This window comes from Leucoraja erinacea, chromosome 10, assembly GCF_028641065.1.
Source record: "Leucoraja erinacea ecotype New England chromosome 10, Leri_hhj_1, whole genome shotgun sequence".
NCBI classification, from domain to species: domain Eukaryota; kingdom Metazoa; phylum Chordata; class Chondrichthyes; order Rajiformes; family Rajidae; genus Leucoraja; species Leucoraja erinaceus.
This window is the reverse complement of record NC_073386.1, coordinates 42,259,787-42,284,998: the sequence shown is the minus strand read 5'-3', so window position 1 is coordinate 42,284,998 and position 25,212 is coordinate 42,259,787. Positions and strand designations below refer to the sequence as shown.

The window sequence follows — 25,212 nt, the reverse complement described above, 5'->3', positions numbered from 1 at the left end:
GTAAAGTTGCTGCCCCACAGCTCCAGCGACCCGGCTACAATCCTGACTGTGGGTGCTATCTGTACAGAGTTTGTACGTTCTCCCTGTGATGTGTGGGTTTTCTCCAGGTGCCTCGGTTTCCTCCTACACTTCAAAGATGTACAGGTTTGTAGGTTAATTGGCTTCAGTAAAATTGTAAGTTATCCCTCCTTTTTATTCTCTGGCTTTCGACACTGGCTGAGACATTGCTCCTGTTTTTAGTGCTTTTAATGTCTTTTAATTTTTACTGTTTTATAGTCCTTTGTTTTACGGTTTTTAATGGTTTGTAATAACTTCTTGTCCATGAGTTCTCATGTACAGCACTTTGTGGCAACTGCAGTTGTTTAAAGTGCTTTATAAATAAAGTTATTATTATTATTATTATAGTGTGTGGGTAATGTTAGTGTACTGGTCGGCGTGGACAGTGTGCCAAAGGGCTTGTTTCTGCACTATATCTCTAAAGTCTAATGCCTAAAGGATGGCCTGGTGGTGCAGAGGTAAGGCTCTAGTGCCGGAGACGCGGGTTCGATCCTGACTACGGATGCTTGACCGTACAAAGTTTTTCCATTCTCCCCATGACCTGATTGGGTTTTTTTCCGGGATCTCCGGCTTCCCTCCCACACTCCAAAGACGTACAGGTTTGCAGGTTAATTGGCTCGGTATAACTGTAAATTATCCCTAGTGTTTGTAGGATAACGTTAGTGTGCAAGGATCATGGTCAACGTGGACTCTGTGGGCTGAAGGTCCTGTTTCCACACTGTATCTCTAAACTAAACTAATCTAAACTTTAATGTCTAATGTGTAATCTGCTCCCTACAGATCTTGACGGGCGAAGATTGGAATGAGGTGATGTACAATGGAATAAAATCGCAAGGAGGCGTCAACTCAGGAATGTGGTCTTCTGTATATTTCATTGTCCTCACACTCTTTGGAAACTGTATCCTTTTACTGGGTAAATGTCCTGCTTTTCCAAGCTCCGCATCTTGCTGTGGGTTTATAACACTCTCTGATTACTGAAAGTAAGGTTTGGGGCGGGAGGAGGTGGAGGTAAAGAGCTGATGGCGAAGAACGACCAAGGCCAATCAGCCATTTGTGGCTGGCCTGATTGGACCTGGTTGTTTATCGTCTTCAGTTCTACACCTTCTTCCTCCCCCCCCCCCCCCCCCCCCACCCCCGCTCCCACCCCAACTTTCAGTCTGAAGAAGGGTCGCAACCTGAACAGTCAGCAATCGGTTTTCTCCAGAGATGCTGCCTGACCCGCTGAGTTACTCCAGCACTTTGTATTTATCTTTGGAAACTAGTGACCAATTACTCAGTGTGAAACTGAAGTGGATATAAGATCCTGCAGTACTATGCATGGGTGGTACAATGCCTGCAGTTAGCTGGGCCACATGGGTGGTACAATGCCTGCAGTTAGCTGGGCCACCTGAAGACTGTACCGGTGAATGGTGTACAGAACGCCGGTGGATGCTGAGTGGAAAGGGGCCACTGCGATGACATCCTATTTCTTTGATGGACAGGGCTACCAACTGGAGTAACTGAAGCCCATTCTTACCATGTGTAGGAAGGAACTGCAGGTGCTAGCTTAAACCAAAGATTGACACAAAAAAAGTAGAGTTACTCAGAAGGTCAGACTGCAACTCTGGAGAATCTCAGAGATGCTGCCTGCCCCAAGTTCACAAGTTATAGATGTAGAAGTAGGCCATTCGGCCCATCGAGTCCACTCCGCCATTCAATCATGGCTGATCTCTGCCTCCTAATCCCATTTTCCTGCCTTCTCTCCATAACCCTTGACACCCGTTCAAATCAAGAATTTGTCTATCTCTGCCGTAAAAATATCCACAGACTTGGTCTCCACAACCCTCTGAGGCATTGAGTTCCATAGGTTTACTATCCTCTAACCTGCTGAGATCCTCCAGCTTTTTGTGTCTATCTTCCATTCCTACCACGTCCAGTTGGCGGGGAAAGGCTCAGCAGTTTGAGCCCAGTCTGGGTCCGCCACACAAACCTCTGACAGCTTCTTGGCTGATTGGAGGATTTGGCTTGGTATTCCCTGCAACGAGGCAAAACCTCCAATATGGCCCAATATTATTTTAAGAAGACAGTGTGATCAGTTCAGAATCCTGACCTGAAACATCACGTACCATGTTCTCCAGGGATACTACCTGTCCCGCTAAGTTACTCCAACACTGTGTGTCCTTTCTTTCTTCTGAATTCCTTAACTCTGATCCAAAGATACTCTGCTGAACGTGTTTCTGGCAATCGCGGTTGATAATCTGGCTAATGCTCAGGAGTTGACAAAGGTATTGTCTGAATGTGGTTATATCATTGTTAAACAGATAGAAAGGGGCTCATTACAGATTCTTTCTAATATTTTTTGGCAAGGACACTTGTAGAGCTTCCATTTAAAAGAGAGCAGTGCAAGGACACAGCGGGCACTTTTCGAGTTACAACTGACGTGACTTTCAGAAATCAGAATTTATGCAAATTCACGCTTGCATTTTAAAGCATTTTTCAACCTAGTAATAATAATAAAATGGTTCATGCCATTCATTAATTACTGGATACAGTGTCTGCCATCTGCATTCTTTGGTGCACTTTGTTCTTTACTCAAGATTGTAGAATCTGTACGGATTCCATGTAATGTTGTCAGACGGAACAGACACTTTCTCGATTCCACAATACAGGTGATATAGATTCCCTATGATGCTGACCGAGGCAGGGACACAGTAGGGTGGCACAGTGGCGCAGCTGGTAGAGCTGCTGCCGTACAGCCCCAGAGTCCAGGGTTCGATCCTGACTACACATTCTGTATGTATGGAGTTTGCACGTTCCCAGTGTGACCATGCAGATATTCTCCAGTTGCTCTGGTTTCCTCCCACATTCCAAAAACGCGCAGGTTTGTAGGTTAATTCTGTAAATTGTCCCTCGTGTGTAAGATGGAACTAGTGTATGGCTGATCGCTGGTCGGCACAGACTTGGTGGACCAAAGACCCTGTCCCCACACTGTATCTCTAAATTAAACTAAACTAATATGCAGTCTCCTCTGTGTCTATATATTCCATTAGTTTAATTATGTATATGGTCATTGTAATTATTTCATGGAATAAAAGAGTGATAGCAAGTGTATGTAGAGAGATATGAAATGGGTACCTATAGAGAATGGAACATTCTGACGGGTAGAAATCATCTCACAGGCAGTTCTCAGGAACAGAGCCCTGGTGTAATTTGGGGAGTGCCTGTTTTAAAATCCAATACAATAAATATAATGAGCTGGATACTGTGCAGATTCCAACAATATAGTCAAGGGCAGGTGCACTGTACAGATTCCATATATTGTTGTAAGAAGGTACCGAGACTTTACAGATTCTACAATACCAACAATACAAATACCCTCCAATGCCTATTGAGGCTGGGGCATACAGATCCCATACAACACAGGCTGGGATAGCAATACAGGTCCACCACCCTTGATTCCAGAGCCATGCTGTATTATTTGTTTTGCCAGACCAACAGAGGTCAAAGCCTTGGGGGTCCCACAAAGACAGCCACAGAAGTCGGCCCAGAGAACGGATCAGTCGACTCTGGGCGGCCCGGAGTTCCAGAGCCCCAACCCCAGGGGGATGATTCATCCTTTGCAGAAGTCCAGATGAGCTCGAGATCGGCCGCCTCACCCAGCCTAGGCGCTATATTTTGAGGGGGTCCGGGGGGATTTCAAGTGTGCTCTTGTGATTTTGTCCAGAATAAAGGAGATGCCGGACCACCAGTTGCCAAAAAAATCAATGGTGGACCCATACTGTTTATATTCCATACATTGTAGTCAGGGTGTATTGGCACTTTACACATGCCATATAATACAGATCAGAGCATGGCCACTATGCAGATTCTCTACAATACAAGCTAGAACAGCGACCCTGTACATAATTTATACAGTATATTCAGGGACATGGACAATGTACAGATTCCATCGATACGCAATAGTGCAGAGATACTGTACAGATTACAAACATTGCAGACTTGGGCACAGAGAATGTACAGATCCCTTCAATACAGATCCAGGGTCTGGAAGTTACAGGCACAAGGAGGGATAAAGGAGGACCATTGCAATATTGATTTGGGTGAATATCACAATGGTACACAGGGAAGATGTCCAGGAAGCCTTCGGATGAGGCCTTCTGGATAAAATGTAGAAATGAGAAAGAGACAATACTTTGGGTTATACTACAGTCTCCCCAATAATAAGCAGGAGACAAATTACAGAACAGTGAGACAAGAAATAGGGTTTATAGTAGTGGGGGATTTCATCCTCCTCAACATTGGAGTACTTTTGCATCCTACTTGGATATGGATGAATTTGTAAAAGGCATCCAGGAGAATCTTTGAGCCATTATTGAGCTGCTTTCAATAACATAAGAGAGGAACTGGTGAAAGTAGCTAGGGAGAAGCTGGTTGTGGGTAAAACATCGGCCAACAAATGGAAGTTTTATATACGGGAAATAAAGGGAGTGCAGCAAGAACACATTCCAATCAGTATAAAAGGCAAGGATACAAGATCAGGAAAACCCTGGATGTAAAGGTACATAAAGGCTTTGATGAAAAATAAGTAAACATATGACAGATGGAGTCATTTGGAAAAAGGAGAATCCCCTGAGAAATGTAGAGTATGTAGGAATGTACATAAAGAAATTAGGAGGTCACAAAGGTGTACAATATAGAGATGTACAAAATCATGAGAGGAATCGATCAGGTGAACGCAGAGTCACTTGCCCAGAGTAAGCGAATCGAGAACCAGGCGACATAGGTTTAAAGTGTGTGGGAAAGATTCAATAGGAACCTGAGGGGTAACTTTTTTTATACAAAGGGTGGTGGGTGTATGGTCTGAGCTGCCAAAGGAGGTTGTGGAAGCAATGTTTAAGAAACATTTAGACAAGTACATGGATAGGATAGGTTTAGAGGGATATGGGCCAAATACAGGCAGGTGGGACTTGCATAGGTGGGATATGTTGGTCGGTGTGGACAAATTGGGCCGAAGGTCCAGTTTCCACGTTCTTCTATGACTATGAAAGGGGAATGAAATATCAATACCAGACAAGATTAAGAAGAATCCTGAGACATTGTTAATATACGGGTACTCGGAATAAGAGGATGACCATGGAAAGAGTGGCAATCTGTATGTGGACCAGGGGATGTGGGCAAGGACTTGAATTAGTATTTCATGTCTGTATTACCAAGGGGCGAGAATAGTAGAATGAGTTCAGGCAAAATACGAGTATTCTAGAGCAAGCTAGCCTAAGGAAACAGAAAGTGATAGATGTCCTGGGTGGATAAATCCCCGGGGCATGATATATCCCACGCTGCTAAGGGAGGCAAAGGAGAAGACTTTTCCATCGTTGTTGGTGACAGGTGAGATTGATGGGCAGCAAATGTTGCTCCTTTGTTTAAGAAGGGCATCATGGATAAGCCAAGTGACTAGAGCCCAGTGGGAATTGCATCAGCGATTGGGAAACTAGTGGATAACATTCCAAGGGCCAGGAGTTATTTACACTTGGAAAAGCATGGGACAGGTGGGGGGAGTCAGGTTATAGGGTCTCCTGCCTCACTAATGAGATAGAATTGTATGAAGAGTTAACTGAGCACATTAATGAGGGCAATGTGATTGCTGCAAACCTCGTGGACTTTGGTAAGGTTTATGACAAGGTCCACACGCAAGGCCACATATCAGCTAAGATGTTAGTCAAGTCCTCACCACCTGCCCTCATGGTGGGAAAATAGCTCATAGCACTATTCTGAGGAAGAACGTGAGAGTTCAATGTCCTGGAAAAAAATCATCTTTCCCCCCCCCCCCCCCCCCCCCCCCCCCCTAAAAAAAGAGCAGATTATCTAAGCATGAATACAAAGAAAGCCACTCTACCCAATGTGGTTGTTTCTATATTAACAGTGATTGCACTCATTCACTGGTTGCAAAACACTTCAGGACAAGCTGAACTTGTGCAGCTTGAGAGAGGGGCAAGCTCTTTCTTGTTTCTGATTGAACATCCCTGTCTGGGTCGTGGAACTCAGGGCACGAAGGAATCATTGTATATTTTACTTTGTTGCAGGAGGAGCAGGAAGAGGAGGAAGCCATTAACCAGAAGCACGCCCTGCAGAAGGCCAAGGAGGTCAGCCCCATGTCAGTCCCAGGCTTTCCCTCAACAGAGTGAGTGGAATAAACGCAACTGCACACTTCATGTCTAACCACAAACCAGCATTAATTAGTACAACTGAGGAAAAATGTTGAAGCACAACTGATGTGCTGAAGAGTGGATAGAGGTGGTCGTGGTTTAACAAAAAGATCACCCATTTAAGATATGTAAGAAGGAACTGCAGATGCTAGTTTACCCCCAAAGATAGACACAAAGTGCTGGAGTAATTCAGCGGAACAGGCAACATCTCTGGAGAAAAGGAATAGGTGACGTTTTGGGTCATTTTAGTGACATTTTGGGCAGCTTACAAATCAGCGGTGTGAATATTAATTTCTCTAATTTCAAGTAACCCTTGCATTCCTTCTCTGTCTGACCCACCCCCACCCTAGTTGTCCTGCTAGTTCCACTGTTTGCGTCCATATACCCTTCGTTTTTACCTCTTCCCCCAGCCAACAATGGGCCATTGTGGGCACCACCTTTCCCTGGTCATCAGTGCCATCTTTGATTTGTTCTGAAATTTGTCCAGTTACCCTCCCTCCTGACTCTCAATCTGTGGAAGGGGCTCAACCCGAAGCGTCACCTATTCCTTTTCTCCAGAAATGCTGCCTGTCCTGCTGAGGGGTTACTGCAGCATTTTGTGTCTAGCACCCATTTAAGAGTTCTGAGGCAAAATTATTTGTTGGGGAAATTAATTGTTGGGGCTCTCTTCCTCAAAGGGAAGCGAATAGTTTTAAAGCAATGGTAAATAGATTCCTTTTAAGTAATGGGATGAAAGTTCACCATGAATAGACAGAAATACGAGCTGAGTACATTGAAGGTTGTTGTATTGTATTGTATTCAAATTTATTGTCATTGTCTCAATTTGAGACAACAAAATGAATTTCCCTTACAGGCAGTATCATAAAAAAATCACAAAAAAATAATAAAAATAAATAATAAATAAATAATACAACATATTAAAAATAAAATTGAAATTGAATTAAAAATTTAAAAATTAAAAAAAAGCACAAACACAGAAAGTCCACGACACAACATAACATAAATGGCACCAAGGTGAGGATGGCACCATAGTCCAGCCAGCCTCCCCTCCATGTTCATCCGTGGTCGGGGCCTTCCGAGCACCCGCAGTCGCCGCCCCGGGTGGCCCGATGTTCAGGCCCTCACGCCGGGCTGGTGGAACGCCGACGCCGAACCCCGACGGTGAGCATCCTCCTCCTCAGCGGCCCGGACCTTCTGATCAGCCGCCTCCCGCTGCCGGAGTCCGCAGCTCCCGAGTCCGCAGGTCGAGCCGGGCAGAGTCGCAGGACCCCGCGCTGTCCATCAGCGCCGCCCGCGTTGGGAGCTCCGCAAACCGCAGCTCCATGATGTTGGTGCAGCAGGTCCAGCACTCCGGGCTCCAGACGGCGACCCCCGGTAAGGCATCGCCAGCCCTGCGATGTTCCAGCGCTGTCCCGCCGCCCGCCGCTGCTGGAGCTCCGGTCGATCCCGGCAGGAAAGGCCGCGCCAATCCAGGTAGGTAGGCCGCTGTGGGGGGAGGGGGGGGAGCGAGGACGCGACTCGAATAATAGTCGCGTCCTCACCAGGAAGCGGCCGAAGGACGGTATCCCCCGCACCGTGCCCTCTTCCCCCACATAAAAACACCAAAAAAACACCAAAAAAACACACTTTAACATAACTAAATAAACAAAAAAACAAAAAGATACCGGGCTGTAGGTGGAGGCTGCTGGCACCAGCGCCACCGGAAGTACAATTGTTGCGGAATGGTGCCAGATTACTATCTAAATGGCGTCAAGTTGGGAAAAGGGGAAGTACAACGGGATCTGGGGGTCCTTGAACATCAGTCTATGAAAGTAAGCATGCAGGTACAGCAGGCAGTGAAGAAAGCGAATGGCATGTTGCCCTTTATAACAAGAGGAATCAAATATAGGAGCAAAGAGGTCCTTCTGCAGTTGTACAGAGCCCTAGTGAGACCACACCTGGAGTATTGTGTGCAATTTTGGTCCCCTAATTTGAGGAAGGACATTCTTGCTGTTGAGGGAGTGCAGCGTAGGTTTACAAGGTTAATTCCCAGGATGGCGGGACTGTGATATTTTGAGAGAACGGAGCAGCTGGGCTTGTACACTCTGGAGTTTAGAAGGATGAGAAGGGATCTCATTGAAACATATAAGATTGTTAAGGACTTGGACATCCTAGAGGCAGGAAACATGTTCCCGATGTTGGGGGAGTCCAGAACCAGGGGCCACAGTTTAAGAATAAGGAGTAAGCCATTTAGAACAGAGACGAGGAAACACTTTTTCTCACAGTGAGTGGTGAGTCTGTGGAATTCTCTGCCTCAGACGGCGGTGGATGTAGGTTCTCTGGATGCTTTCAAGAGAGAGCTAGATAGGGCTCTTAAAAATAGCGGAGTCGGGGGGATATGGGAAGAAGGCAGGAACGGGGTACTGATTGGGGACGATCAGCCATGATCACATTGAATGGCGGTGCTGGCTCGAAGGGCCAAATGGCCTACTCCTGCACCTATTGTCTATTGTCTATTGATCTTACTTGATTCTAAGCTGTTTTAAGAGGAAGATTAACCTACCCCTGCTCCTAGTTCACATTATCGGAGAACATCCTTACAGACGGTCAATGATTATCACCTCTAAAGACATAGCAGTCAAGAGAAGGCAGAGATAGATGATGTCATACCAAGATTTACCAGGTGGCATATTTTACATTGGGAATGAATGCCAGAGAACTAAGACAAGGGGAAAGAATACATTAATTTTTGGAGTGGAGCAAATCACGTTTAATTTCACACAACAGAATAAAATGTGGGAGATGACATTATGTACTGCAGATTCAGAAATGTTACAAGAAATTTGAATGTGGATAGGAAATGTGAGAGAAAGTCCAGTATGCTGGAAAGAAGGGTGGGAGAGAGGGATTTGAGTGTGTTGGATACAGGAATACAAGTGGGGCTTTTGTTTGTCCTGGATACAGGAATATTAATGAGAAACTATGGTGTTCCACAAGCAGGAATACTGTGCCTATCATTCCACAACAACCTTCCATGCCTCCAGTTCTGTCGGACGATAGAGTGATGTAATAGTTATTATCACAGCAATCTGATCTGCAAGGAGTTTACATAGAAACATAGAAACATAGAAATTAGGTGCAGGAGTAGGCCATTCGGCCCTTCGAGCCTGCACCGCCATTCAATATGATCATGGCTGATCATCCAACTCAGTATCCCGTACCTGCCTTCTCTCCATACCCTCTGATCCCCTTAGCCACAAGGGCCACATCTAACTCCCTCTTAAATATAGCCAATGAACTGACCTCGATTACCCTCTGTGGCAGAGAGTTCCAGACCTCCATGGGTCTATATGGGTTTCCCCTGTGTCTTTAACATCCCACTGATGTGTTGGTTGCAAGCCCATAGTGCAGGCTTCTGAGAACCAGGAGGGAGTTAATTCCAAACGGGATGAGTGGGGGAATGGGATTGCTGGAATAGCTCTGAGAGCCAGCGTAGACTCGATGGTCTGAGTGACCTCCTGTGTTTGCCACATTTGGGGGTGACAGAGTGCTGTGGTCCATAGGTGGAAAACAAAGACGGGGAACTAACAGGCCCATCTTCGATTATCAGGCGTGGGTTGGGAAAAGCGTTGTGGAGATCGTGATATTGTTTTCATTGCTTTGTTGCGATGTTGTGTTGCATTTGTTACAGTAATTGACGTGTTTTTTTTCGCTGTTCTGCATCCCATGCGGTTCCAGGAGAGAGTTTCGGAGGCATAAGCACATGTCCATCTGGGAGGCCAGAACCAGTCAGCTGAGGAGACGCATGCAGATAAGCGGCCGCGAGGCTCTGTTTGCCGAGGCGCTCCAGGGGCTGGAGGGGAGCAGGTATCGCAGGCACCGCTCCAGGATCTTCGAGGGTGAAAGTCTCCGGCGTCTGGGCGACCAGCAGGTCGATCAACTTGGAGAGGGCGGCAATCGAGATGCCTTCAAGAGCCGTTCGCTCCGCAACAACTGGCAGCCGACCGGGGCGAACAAGGAAGGTTCCTCGCTGAAACTGAATGGGGATCAGGACCACAGGCAGAGCCTGGCACCAGTCCGGAGCGTGGAGGCTGGGGAGAGCTTCAGGATGGCCGAACCGGTGAGGGTCAAGAGGAGATACAGGTCTCTCTACAAGGAAGCCAAACTGGGGCTGGACGAGAGTGCAGAGACCACGCTGAGCCACCGCGTGGGCAAGAGCAAGGAGGAGGGGCTGTTGCAGAGGCTGCCCGAAGAACAGGAAAGCAGCCAGACAACTCCTGGCCCCGAGGAGAGGGATGCTGAGCAACAGGTGGCCTTCTCCTGGCAAGGACGGCCACATACAAGGTTGGCAATCGCTGGAAGGAATCTTACATTAGTGTCTCCCTGGGCATTTTTAACTTCTTATACATCAAACAGACACTAGTGGTAGGCCCATAATCTGCCCATAATCTAAATATCAGGGGGATGATGTCCTTCCAGGGTGTGTAGAGCTTGGGTCCTGTTGCCCAACAGAGCCTTTATAAATCTGATATAATATCTGTGACTATCAATCCTTCCAGGTTGAAACTGTAGTCCAGAATGTTGTGCTCTGCTTGCTCCCGTGGCCTGGCATGTTTTGAACCTGTACTACAGACCTATACCAATTAACCAATTCCAACTAAAAATCGAACAACATCTAAAAACAACTAAGATCAGTATTAATTTGTAGCTAATTAACTTATCGGTGCAACATTTGCCACCTCGGCCAACGATGTTTGTGACTTACAGAAACTTTGGGTTGCAGACAATTCTCTGATCTTTTATTTGACCTGGGTTGTCAATACTTAAATAGAACCAGTCTCCGGCTCAGAGGAAGACGAGGGGGTCATTTGCTGTGATCCGGATTTTTTGTGATGCCGAACTAAAACATTTCAACCTGTGCCACAGTGCTGAAATGCCTATTGTCTGCATCATTTTAATGTCCTAAGTACTTGGAACTGCTCTTCTTCACCTTTCCATCTTACCACCGTGGAACTCTGGTAGCTCCCAAGAGTTCACTGTTTCAAAAGTACTCCTCCCAGCCTTATGAAACCCAAAATACATACACTCATACTTTCCTTTCTTTTCTTTGCCCTTTGTTGCAACCATCTACCTATCAAAACCTCCCCCTTGCCTGTATCGACCTATGACCTGCCACGCTTTGTCCTGCCTCTTCCGTTTTCCAGCTTTCTTCCTCCATTCCCCACCAACAATCTATCTGAAGAAGGGTCTCGACCCAAAACGTCACCTCTCCTTGTTCTCCAGAGATGTTCCCTGAACTGCTGAGTTACTCCAGCACTTTGTATCCTTGTTTCTTCACTTCACCCTGTGTTGGATCCATTTGTCACAAGGGGGGAGAGAACTCGGAGAAAAGACGGGGGATGATCCATGGGGTCGTGTGTGGTATAAAGGGGGAGTGGGGCAGGAGCCAGCGAGGGGGACCAGAGGGGAAGGGGTTGGGGGTGCGATGGGGACTCACAGCGGGCGCTGGTCACTTCGCTGGTCTCCCTCCTCCGCAAGGCTCGAGGACTCAATCAGCACGACTTGAGGACTCAGTCCCGCCTCCGGGGCTTTATTCTCCTCGCCCCGCCCGATGATTAACAGCGGGTGCCAGAAGGGGCGTAACCTTCATGGTGACTGACAGGCGAGAAGACCGATCTGCTGATCTCACGATTTTTTAAACCTTCATAACTTTTGTAATCTTCCACCGATCGGAACAAAACTTGGTGCGCTTGGAGCAGAGGAGAGCGGTAAGGTGGTGAAAAATCCTAGCGATATAGCGTACCGTTTTTGCACCAATATTTAAAAAATGCAAACTTGAAGAGGACAAGATGAGAGTTTTACTAATAGTATAGATATTAGAGTGGGCACAAAGGTGAGAGAGTTTTTAGGAATTGAAGGAAAAAGGGAGAATGGCTGTTTAGTTCAGTTTAGAGATGCAGTGCGAAAACAGGCCCTTCGGCCCACCGAATCCGTGTCGACCAGCGATCCCTGTACACTAGCACTATCCTACACACTATGGACAATTTACAATTTTACCAAAGCCAGATAACCTACAAACCTGTAGGTCTTTGGGCTGTAGGTGGAAACCAGAGCACCCAGGGAAAACCACATGCAGTCACAGGGAGAACGTACAAAAATACTTATAGACACCGCCTGTAGTCAGGATCGAACCCGGGTATATTGCGCTGTAAGGCAGCAGCTCTGCCACTGCACCACCATGCCGCCCCAGCCTTACTCTGAACCAGACTTGCATATCTGTCTCCACACAGCACAAATCGGAATCTTGATTCGGACACTAGCCTAATGGGTAAGCAACTGGAAAAGGCCAGCACCAGGGGGACCGAGAGTGGAAAAGTGGACAGCGCAAAGAACAGCAAGCAGGTCAATGAACAAACCAGCCTGTTAAACTTGCAGCTGGATCTGCAAATCACTCAACCTTCAAGAGGAGAGAAGGACCTGACCACCAGTCCCAGGGACATAGACCAAGACAAGACTCGGGAACAGACAGAGATTGATGTAGACTGCGAGAACACAGAGACACCCATGGATTCCCTTGTCACACCAGGTAGGAACTTTTATGTTATTAGAGATAGGATTTGAAAGAGAAAATGTTCTAAATCTTTGAAGATGATTAAAGATTACAATAAAAAAGTGTTTTGTGTCAGCGATCTCGGTGTCTCCTGAAGTGTGTAATGCAGCTAGTTTGTCATTGGGTTGGTCTGTACACACCTTGTCCAAACACTAAACGCCTTAGCTCTGGTTCATATCATCCATTTACAGATGAGGGTAATACCATTATACTTGGTTGCGAAGATCAAATCCCACACCACATAAATCAACAGCAGAAATTATATGTCACAGTTTTCATTTCCATAGTGTTACACGGCATGGAAAGAGGACTTTAGCCCAATTCAGCCGTACGGAAACCAGGTGCCGATCTGTGTTATTCCCACTTGGAGGCATTTGGCCGATATCCCTCTCAAACGTTCCCACCCACATACCTGGCCTAATGTCTTTTAAACATTGTAATTGCCATAATTGCTGCCACTTCCTCTAGCAGATTGCTCCATGTACACATCACCTGGGTAAACATTCTGCCCCACAGATCCCCTTTAAATCATCTCCTCTTACCTTAAACCCATGTTTGAGAAGCGGCCAATTTCAATATCACACACTCCAATTATCAATGTCATACTTGATAATTCTCAGTCACAGTGTAATTCTCAGTTAAATATTGTAATTCTCACTGTCACAGTGTAATTCTCAGTCACACACTATAATTCTCAGTGTCCCACAGTGTCATTCTCAGTGTCACACAGTGTCATTCTCACTGTTACACAGTGTCATTCTCAGTCACACAGTGTCATTCTCAGTGTCCCACAGTGTCATTCTCAGTGTCCCGCAATGTAATTCTCACTGTTACACAGTGTCATTCTCACTGTCACAGTGTAATTCTCAGTGTCACACAGTGTCATTCTCAGTGTCACACAGTGTCATTATTCTCAATGTCACATTGTTGTTCTCAACATTGCACGCTTGTATTCAACGTAACACTACAGTTGTCATTGCCACCCTCTTGTCAATACCACACTGTTGATGTCAATGCCACACTGGTGTTCCCAAGCCCATGCTGTGTACCCAGTGTAACTCCATTGATCCCACAGTTGCACTCTTCCCAACGTCACCATGTCTCACTTCTCCATGTTCTCCATATCTCACTCCCAATCTCCGCTGTTGTTGCCTGTCTCACTGCTCTCGATGTCACAGCGTATTTTTCAGTATTTAATTTATTTTTGTAAAGCACCACAGTATATTTCTGTACGACACTAATGCTCTGAATGTGATCCTTACTCACAATGTCAAACTGTAATTCTCAGTGTCGTTCAATCTTTCACTAAATGTGACATTCTCCACTTCATCACGTCAAGCCCTTTTTCCAGAAATATCTATGAGTAATTTACCCTGGCGCCACCAGTGCCTAAATCTATAGTTCTCAACGTCAAATTTGTTGTGTCTATATAATACACTCTGCAATTATCGATGACAGTGTCACTCTGCAGCACTGATTGCAGCAGCCTGTAACTCCCAGTCACACAACCACACTCACAATATTGTTCTTTTTTCTTCTCACGGTTGCACTGGGAGTTGCCCTCTGTAACTCTCCTGATTGTTCTTTGTTCTTTGCAAACATGAACTAAATCACAAAGTGATCTACATGGTAATTTTCACAATTTCCATGCTGCAGTTCTCATTTAGAGTCGTACTCATAAAGCACGGAAACAGGCCCTTTGGCCCATCGCATTAATTCCAAGCCAGATGTCCAATCTAAGCTCGTCTCATTTTCCTATGTCCTTCTAAACCTTTCCCATCCATGTACCTGTTCAGTGTCTTTTAAATGCCATTATAGTAAATACCTCAATGACAGGCAGCTTGTTAGCTTGTTCCATGTACCCACCACCCTCTGAATGGAAAGGTTGTCCCTCAGGGTTCTATTAAATCTTATCCGCTCTCTACCGCTGCACGACAGAGAGCATATTAACGTATGGAATCTCTGTGTGGTATCTCAGCTGCACGGAGGCGGAGAGGAGAGCTCTTCAGCGTGTCGTCCACAGAGCGCAGAAGATTATTGGGACACAGCTACCAGCCTTGGAGGGCATCTACCACACACGGTGCCTCAGGAAGGCCGTCAGCATCCATAAAGACTCCTCATACCCTTGTAATAGACTGCTCGAACTACTTCCCTCCGGCAGAAGTTACAAGGCCTTCTACGCCCGATCCTCCAGACTCAGGAACAGCTTCATTCCCAGAGCTATAGCGGCTCTGAACCGGCCCTGCTGAGTGTCCCTCACCCCCCCCCCGGACTGTCTCCCTCGGATGGTCACGTCGCACAGACACATCTGCACTTTAGTCTGTTTGAACTGTTTTGACTATTTTACTGTTGTAATGTTCTTTTTACAAACCATGTTCTCGGGGTATCTAAATCTAAATCTTATTAGTTATTTAAGTTATGACATCGGATGGAAGCTGCATACCAAATCTCGTTGCACTTATGTGCAATGACAATAAAATATATTATTATTATTATTATTATTATTATTATTATTATTATTATTATTATTATCTCTCTCACCTAAACCCATGTCCTCTGGATTTTGCATCCCCTACCCTGGGTAAAAGACTGCATTAATCATATCTATTCCCCTCATGATTTTATATACCTCTACAAGATCACCATTCAGCCTCCTGGGCTCGAAGGAATGAAGTCCTAGCCTGCCCAGAGTTATTCCCAGAGTCGGCAGCTATGCTTGGTCTTATGAAGTACACTTGCTTCCATTCTCCAAAACTCTGAGCTTTTCGATAATAATGGCCATCAGTGTTGTATGTTACCTCATACTACAAATCCTTCTGTTTGGAGAGTTACTGGTTGAAGTTCCCCCATTCTCTTCTCTCCCTGCAGTATGGCTGTTGGATTCTGCCTCTCCTCCTCAACAAGATGCACCTCCCTTCTTCAATCACATACCCCTGGGCTCTGATCTCCCTGTTCCCCTGAAACTGACTGGGTGGTTGCCCCATCTCCACCTCTCTCCCCTTTACTGCTGACTCAGTTGGGCTCGGTCCCTGGACCCCCTCACCCCAACCCCTTACCACCACATTCCACCCCAAGTTGACACTGATTCCTCAGGGGATATTCTCAACCTCGTCCAGGTTTCCCAGTGTAGTCTATAGCAGTCCATTGTTGGCCATAGATTGGATTCTGCCTCACATTGATGAACCATTGAATAAAGCTGGCCCTAACTATTTGATTCTGATGCATTTTCTGGCTTTATTTTGCAGGAAACACATGCAGCAGCAGTAGTTCAGTGAAAGACGAAGAGAAAAAGTCCAAGTCGATTATGCCGTACAGCTCCATGTTCCTTTTCAGCACGACCAACCCGTAAGTAATGACAATCAAGTCAAGCTGAGTTTATCAACATATGCACAAGTATAGTGGGGAACAGGTATAATGAAAATCTTGCTTGCAGCAACATTACGGGCATGTCGACTAAAGACACCACTAAAACATAACTTGTATATGAATTACGCAATTGGTTAGTGTAGGTTACACAGTGCAGGCTAGTGTACATGGTGAACGTTGGTCAGCGCGGACTCAGTGGGATGCAAAAGCCTGTTTCCATGCTGTATCTCTTAAGTCTAAATGTCTGCACATAAATTCTATAAGGCAGTGGAAAGAAAAAGTCTGTGCAAAAACGAGACATTAGTCCAGAAGTACGCAATTAGAAAACGAGTCTCTTGAAAATCGTGTCCCATTTATTAGTAAGATTAAACGAGAACTTACCAGTTCGAAGTTTGATCATTATTTTATGAGAAGTACGTTGAGGGAATACGTGAAGAACCCCGCCAGGACGCATGCGTATCATTCTTCAAAGCAGCAGTGTGAAATCACAGATAACTGTAATGACTAAACATAGTAAGATTAGAGAAGAAGATACCAGTTGAGTATATGATCAAGGGTGGGAGCGGAGGGCACGTATTCCCTCAACGTACTCCTCATAAAATAATGATCAAACTTCGAACTGGTAAGTTATCGTTTAAACTTACTATTTTACTTCGGAGTCACGTGAGTGACTACGTGAAGATTTCAAAGCTCTGTGATTTCATGCCGTGGAAACGAGTCCATGCATCACATCTGCCTTAATGACTATGGGAGGAATTGTGTTAATATGATTAGACATGAATCTGACATTGAAATCCATGATAAATTTATTAACACCAAATTATAGCCCCTATTTATGGGGTGAAATTATATTACAGAACTTAAAATTGTTTCTGCAAATGTTCCAGGTTTAATTACTGATTTGTGATAAAAGAGTTGGAATGTTTTCTCCGCTGACCATCCTGCTGTCTTGAGGATTTGGTCCATCGGAACATCCAACTGCATTGCTGCCGATGTAGCTGCAGCCCTGGGGGAATGAGATTTTAAAATGTTAGTATCCACCCCAGCCTTTATTAGAACCTGTTTCAGCCATCTTGAGATGGTCTGGACCGTCACTCTTTTATGTGGTTGCGTGTGGCTGATTAATAGTGCCATCTCATTGCCTCTGATGATTTTTGTGTTCTCCATATATAACAATAAATGTCTTACTATACAGAGACGATCATCTGTCGGGTAAGCCCTGAATTCTATATTGAGGCCTGCTGACCCCTGTCTGTCCTGCTTGACTAATTCATAAATATGAAACGTTATATTCCCAGATGAAGAAGTCATGTTGTCCAGTCTTAATTTTTGTAATGACTGTACCCTTTGTGCCGTGACCAAAGCCATCAGCATGACTGTTTTCAGAGTCAGTCTTTGTAGGGACAGAGCTGTTGCTGGAGACCAATTCCTTAGCATAGTCAGGACAATACTCACATTCCATATTTGGGAGTACCTGGTTCTTGGGGGATTGATATTAAAAATTCCCCTCGTATGTTTTGTTACCAGGGGGTGAGTCCCAACAGAATGACGCTCTGTTCCTTGCCATAGATATGTTGACAGGGCACTTTTGGCGCAGTTGATGGCACTATAACTGAGCCCCTCATCCTAATGGAGGCCTGCCAGGAATTCCAGAACAGACGGGATGTTCATAGATCTGTAGGTGATGTTGTTTCTGTGACAATATATCTCCCATTTTCAGATGTATACCAGATACTGTTTTTTGGTGGACTGTCTGTGGGCCGCTGAAATAATGTTCACTGTTCGGTCCATCAGTCCCAGTTGCAGTAGAGGTGCTTTTAGACTCTACAAATTAATAAGTTCATATGGTTATGACATGGGTGGCCTACCCTTGTTACGGGATGAACCAATAAATCTGGTCTATTCAGGATGGTGATGCATGGTTCTAATACCATGTCGAGTATCACAGGGAACCATGGTTGAGTAGGCCAATCGGGTACTACCAAAATACCAGACGCAGAGTCTAGCTGTATTTTCCTTAATACCTGACTGATGAGGCAGAAAGGAGGGAATGCATAAGTAAACAATTTCCCCCAATGCAGTGAAAATGCATCTGTCGCCGCTGCCCCAGGGTCTGGTTCCCATGAAACATAGTTTGATAACTGGTGATTAAGCCTGGATGCGAATAGATTGATATCTGGTGTTCCATATCATGCTGTAATATCAGCAAATACTTTTTTATCCAACATCCATTCGGTGTTTTCATTAAATTTGCGTGACCTGGTGTCTGTCACTGAATTTAGTTTACCTGGTAGGTAAGTAGCTGATTTCCAAATATTTCTCTGGATACACCATTGCCAAATTGTATTGGCCAGATTGTCACATGATGTCGATTTGTTTCCACCCATGTGGTTGATATATGCTACCACGGTGGTATTGTCAATTTGTAGTCTAACATGCTGGTGATATAACCCAGAACAATATGACTTTAGGCCATGGAATGCACCCAACATTTCCAGGTAGTTTATGCCCAGTGTTTGTAATAAAGACTCCTCCTGTGCATTCCATCTACCTCCACAGCTGGAGATGGAATTGGTAGCACCCCAACCAAGTGCACTGGCATCAGTTTGTAGCATCATAGAAGGGTTGCTGATAATGATGAGATTGGAACAATGCCAAATATTATCTTTCCACCATTTTAGTTCCATTATAGCTTTGATTGGTAGCTTCATCGGCCTGTCAAAATGACCAGCATTAATTTTGAGTGCTCGTATTTTTATCCTCTGTAAATTTTGATAATGTAAAGGTCCGAATTGTGTGGCTGGAAAAGCAGACACTATTTTGCCAATTATTCTTGCTACCAATCTGATGGACGGTTTACTGATGTCAATGAGGTTATTGCAATCCTCTATTAAGTAGCAATGTTACAAAATTTTGAGATTTAAAAACTCAAGTCTGTAATTTATCCCATCAGATAAAGCATAAAAAGAAGTTTAATTTGACACCTAATTCACTTTCATATCTCAAGTATTTAAAAAGTTATGGCCATTTTCATACTCGGAAATTAGCATCTTGTTCCCTATTGATTTTCTATGGACAAGACAAAAAAGCTGTGATCATGTGCTGTCAAAAGGCCTTAACCTTCTTAAAAATTAAGAGAACTGAATTAAATTTTCAGTTATCGTAGATTGAACCATTCTGAAACAAATATAAAATAATCTTACTTGGATGACCTGAAATTAAAACATATAATTAGTTAGTTACCCAAGTGTAGCTAATTTCAAACTTCAAACAATTACTAGATCTAAACATCTATCCATTTCTTAATAAATGATTAACATTTTTAAATAGCCCAAGTGTCCAAATAATATTCATAAATAATTCACAATAAAAAATGATTTTGAAATCTCATTTACATTAATTTATAGGCCAAATGGAAGGAATTTAGTGTTCAATTGCTGTAAATTAAAGTCCATTTAAATCAGCTTTCCAGTGGGTTCCTGTGGAACGCGCTGGTTTAGAACGTTCACATTGCAGTGGATTTGTGCCCTCAAATGCCCAGAAAAATACTGCGGGATATAAAGAGCCCAAAATTAGCTACTCGCAATAGTAAACTTTGTATAAAGGGTTCTTAAGAAGCCCTTTTTAATGTAAAAATAAGTTACATACCTTCTGTATACAGCTCCATGCGGCCCTGTGGTTGCGTGAGGTCGCGGGTTTAGAGAGTGATTTTTAAACTATTATAACTATTATACAAGGCCATAAAAACTAATAATACCTTTTGCGACGGGGTCTTTCAGCGATTTTTCGTTAATGATTTACTAGGCTGAACATCTTCGATTGGAACAGCCTAGTGAAAATCGCGTTTTAAACCCGCCCCCTCTAAACGGCGCCAAAATCGCGCACACCCGCAGCGCCAGATTTTCAGCGACGCTTCAGGTATGCTTTGCAACATACCTATATTAAGGATATAGCCTTTTCCTTTGGCAAAGTCACCGACATGTGAACTGAGTCAATGGTGAACCCCAAATAATCCATTGTGGTGGAAGGCATTAATTTAGATTTAACTAGATGGATGATAAATCCCAGTTTTTCAAATAGTTATTTTGTGGCTGTTACAGTTTGTTTGGCCAATTCCAAAGTTTTGCCCACAATAAGTATGTCATCTAGATATGCCATCACCATGTGTTTTTGTTTCCGCAGAAACGCTAGGGCTGGTTTCAAAATTTTAGTGAACAGCCTGGGGGCTGATGTTAGACATTTGGTAATGCTTTATACTGCCAGAGCTGTCCCATCCAGTTGAATTTTAAATAACATCTGTGGTCACCTCGTATAGGCACTGAATAGTAAGCATCTGTTAAATCGCTGCTAGCCATGAAGTAACCTTTGGAAATCAATTGTTTAGCAGTAACAAAGATTTCCATTTTGAAATGAATATATTGTACAAAAGTATTCAAATTAGTCAAATGTATGATGATGCGACAACCACCATCTTTTTTGTTTTTGGTAAAGATATTGGACACAAATTCCAGCGATTCGTGTTGGGTTTTCTCAATTACCACTTTTACGTAAAGCCGTTCTAGTTCAGCATGTGCGTCTAGTTTTTCTTTACCTGAAAGTACGAACATTCGATTCGGTACATGCTGAACTGGAGGGCTATGTTTGTGTATAAATTCTATGGTATATCCCTGGATACTGCTTAAGATATAAGTGTCTGTAGTTAACATACTCCATGCATCCAGAAAGAAGTGTAATCTCCCACCAACCTCCATACTCCCTGCAATTCGTAAGGAACCAGACCCACCTACCTCCATGATTACCAGTGGCAGGTTTACTTCTCTTTGTGAATCCTTCGTGGAGGTTGAGGCGCCGGTGTCTGGGTCTGTGGTTGGGTTGGTGTTGGGGGTTTGCGCATCTTCCACGAAGGCCGGTCTGGGCCATGGCCTAAAAAAGACTGATGTTCGGTGTACCTGGCCTTTGAGCTTTCACCAGTTTGTCTTGTTCTACTGGTGGGTGCATACGGGTGCTGTTTATGGCCGTAGTAGGTTCTTGATGATGTCGCTTTGATGAGCCCCAGGGTTTTTGCCTCCTCATCGAGCTCTTTGACTTGCTTGGATAGGTTACCTCCAAATAGTAAAATTGGTGGTTTTATGTTTCCAGGTTTGCACAGACCTGCAAAGTTCGTGTTTAAAGCAGGTCGGATGGCACTCTTCCTGCTGCTGTTTATTTCGTATTGTGTATTACAGAGCAGTGCCAGTGCATCTTGTTGATCCTGCGACATCTCCTTTTCATCTACTGTGCGGGTGAAAGCTGTTATTCCCGCTGTTAGGAGCTTTAGTACTTTTTGGAGTTTGATATCCATGTCCCTAACTCCTGCTCCGACATGTTTCCATATGCAATTATTTACAATAGGAACATTCAGGGATGTACAGTTTCCTGGTGCCAAGTGTCTTGCCGTGGTGTCCATCACAGCCTGTTCCTGTAACTGCTTAAATTACATATAATCAATACTGGCAGCTAGTTTTGGTTCCAGGTTTTGGCCAGTTTGGTCTGGTTGTATGAATTGGGACACCGTGTCCAGTAGATTTTCATCTTCCTGCACCCCTCGCACACTTGATTTTTGTTCTGCAAACCCCTCTTCAGGGTCAGCCCAGAATTGACCCCCCAGTACTCCCCTCTGACGAGGGAGATGCACTGTGCAGACCTACAAGAGGTGCTGCTGTGGGTGTAATAAATTGCCCACAGTGACTAGACTCCATCTCCTGGAGCCAGTCACGTTGGAGCATTTGCTCCACAAGCCGCTCCATCCGGCTCCAGCGCTCACGGTCATGGCCACTCGCGGCTGCTCGAAGTCGGACTCATCCGAGTCAACGACTTTATTTGATTTTTGTTTCGCCTTACCGCCCGGCCGTGTAGATCTGGCCGGTGTGGGGGTGAAGTCGGGCACAGCTGTTCCCATTACGGGTGGTTTGTGTGCCGTTGGCCGCTGCTGGCTGCCCGCAACTCTTCACGTAGTCACTCACGTGACTCCGAAGTAAAACATATAGTTCTATTGTATTACATCAGAAATGCGTCCTGGCGGGGTTCTTCACTTGTAACGAATAAGCAAAGACTGGTAAGATAGATTGTGCTGCAACCTTTTGGAATCTGTTCACCCAAAGCTGGCAACTTTTATTATTGTCCCCGTGCTTTGAAATCAGAGTTAGAGTCATAGTTATACAGAATGGAAACAGGCCCTTTAACCCAACTTGTCCATGCCAACACAGTAGCCTAACTGAGCTAGTCTCACTTGCCTGCATCTGGCTCAGTTCACTGCAAACCTTTCCTGTCCATGTACCTACCTAAGAAATGTTTATTCATACCATCTTAAAGAACCCTCCCCCTCCCCCAACTCTGTAGAAGGCAGAAATTGGGTGTGATGGAATACTTTTTACTTTTCTAACTGCCTGGGTGAAGGCAGCTCCAACAACAACTCAACACGGTCCTGGGGAAAGCAGCCCGCCTGGGTGGCAAGTTAGTGATCAGCAGTGCTGAGCTCTGGAGAAAGACTAATGGGTCTCCACTCCAGGACTCCAGCTTCGCTGTATCAGGTTCAGGCCTTCTATGCAACTGCTCCAAGGTCTACCGTGGATAAGTCAAAACAGAAAGTAGGAACAGGAGTAGGCCATTAGGTCATATCAACCTCGCCTGCATTCAATATGATCCCTGGTGTTCATCCAGATTCAGTACCTTGATTAGCTTTCTCCCCATATCCATTGATGCTTCTAATATCTTTGTAAATATATTTAACTGTGTGGCTTCAACTTCGTTCTGTGGATGAGAATTCCTTTGGTTGAACATTTTGTGGGAGAAGAAATGTCTCCTCATCTCAGTCTGAAATGGCACCTTAGACTGTGACCTGGAGTAGTCTGCATGGTTCCAGCATCTGAACTGTCCAGACCTAATGACCAATTGTTCTCTCCCCATTGTTCCCATCTGCCCCTTTTCCCTCCTTTATTTGGTGTCACTCCATCACCTTCCATTCACATCAGATTCCATATTCTGCAGCCTTTATAGTCTCCACCGATTACTACTGCTACCCGTCCCTCCATCCCCAACATGACTCCATCTGTCCACCATCCCCCTCCTCACTTGGATCAACCTACCTACCGCCTGCCAGCTCCTGCCCCTCACCTCCTCATATTAACTTTCCCTCCTCCACACAGAGTCGTATGTAGGGTCCCGACCCGGAATGTCAACAATCCCTCTGCCTGTACAGTTGCTGCTCAACCCACCAGGTTCATCCAGCAGATTGTTACTTGCCCTTGATCTCACAATCTGCACCATCCAGTTTCTCCTGATGGACCTTTGTCAGCTTCTTTGTGATCCGCTCTCAATCTTCCAGATAGCGGTGAATAAAAGCCTTATTGCCCAATCTCTCTTCACACGTCACGGGCGGCACGATGGCGCAGCGGCAATGTTGCTGCTTTACAGCACCAGAGAGCTGGGTTCGATCCTGACCACAGATGCTGTGTACGTGCCTGTACGGAGTTTGTACATTCTCCCCGTGACCTGCGTTGGTTTTCTCCAGGTGCTCCCACACTCCAAAGACGTACAGGTTTGTAGGTTAATTGGCTTCAGTAAAATTGTAAATTGTCCCTAATGTGTAGGATAGTGCTAGTGTACAGGGATCGATGGGAGGACGAAGGGCAACAAACAAAAACTAAAACTAAATGTCATTCCTTCCACCCCAGGAATCAGTGTGGTGAACCGTGGGGACTGTGGGGAGTTAGTGTGACTGGGTTGGTGTGGACCCATTGGTCCATGGGTCTTGTTTCCTTCGCTGAATGATGGTGATTCGATGATTGTAGAGAATCTCTGCAGTGACTGTTTCTCCATTGCAGGGTTCGCCGGGCATGCCACTTCATTGTCAACCTACGCTACTTTGAGATGAGTATCCTCCTGGTGATCGCAGCCAGCAGCGTAGCTCTAGCGGCAGAGGATCCCATCAACAAAGACTCCTCTCGGAATCACGTAAGGCCATGTCGACGGTGTGGACTGCAGACTGCAGGGCTGACTGCTGGAGTCCTGTGGATTGTTCAGCTTTACCCTACATTTCAATAGTTCTTTATTCTCACGTATGCACAGCACAGTGAAATTATTCTGCACAACCACAAATGTGTGGTTGCCACAATTTTGGCACCGTTTAAAATAAATAAAACCAGAAAAAAAGAAACAGCCCAAAGTACAAGGTCCAGTCCACATGTTTGGAATCCTGGAGTGCCCCCGATCCAGAGGCCCGCTACCCTTGGTCCCTGTCCTCTGCCGACCACTCCTGTGTCCTGGGGGATGCCTCCTGCAGCTGACCTTGAAGGTGCTGGAGGTAATCTGGAGGTAATAGCCCGGTTACTCTCTGCCCTGTCCACTCCTCGCATCCGTCATCGCCAGCGGCGCCCTCCTCGACTTTGGGGCTACCCTACCCTACAGTTAAGGACTGAATGGAGAGTAGGATCACAGCACCCAGAAATTCCTGTGTTGGAGTTAAGAGTAAATATTGATAGATCAATCAGCAATGATTGTGTCCGTGCACAATTTGAGAGCCTCATACTCAGAAGCTATAACAATAGGGTTTGTTATGATATTATGGCATTCATTACAAGAGCAAAACAGTTGCTATTATAGGGGAACTGTAATTACTCCTGCAATTTTCATTGCTAAAGCGGAGAACAGGTTAAGGGCCTGTCCCGCTTTCATGACCTAATTCACAACCTCTGCCGAGTTTGCCCTTGACTCATACTAGCAGCATGGTCGTCACAAGGTCGTAGGAGGTCGTAGGTAGGTTGTAGGTAGGTCGTAGGTAGGTCGTAGCTAGGTCGTGATGCTAGTCGTAGGTACTCGTGGCATCAAGTAGGTCGGGGCATTTTTTCAACATGATGAAAAATATCCACGAGTAAAAAAGGTCGTGAAAGTGGGACAGGCCTTTAAATCTGCTGCAACACAATGGTTGTGTTTCTAAGAAATCTCACATTAATGAGACGTTGCGTTTAGAAAAACAGTGTG

At 45.1% G+C, this 25,212-nt stretch overlaps 1 protein-coding gene across 3 annotated transcripts in view; it reads left to right on the top strand.

Annotated features, from left to right (window-relative positions):
• LOC129701081 (probable voltage-dependent R-type calcium channel subunit alpha-1E) overlaps positions 1-25,212 on the top strand; it is a 142,093-nt gene that overhangs the window by 30,725 nt on the left and 86,156 nt on the right. For 2 of the 3 annotated variants that reach the window (XM_055642040.1, XM_055642042.1), the window contains exons 6-12: positions 838-955; positions 2,254-2,321; positions 6,117-6,214; positions 9,957-10,562; positions 12,509-12,804; positions 16,074-16,173; positions 24,057-24,186. In XM_055642040.1, the coding sequence (XP_055498015.1) occupies positions 838-955; positions 2,254-2,321; positions 6,117-6,214; positions 9,957-10,562; positions 12,509-12,804; positions 16,074-16,173; positions 24,057-24,186 (1,416 nt within the window). Of the gene's footprint in view, positions 1-837; positions 956-2,253; positions 2,322-5,922; positions 6,215-9,956; positions 10,563-12,508; positions 12,805-16,073; positions 16,174-24,056; positions 24,187-25,212 lie in introns of those variants that run through there. The other variant, XM_055642041.1, reaches the window with a different exon arrangement.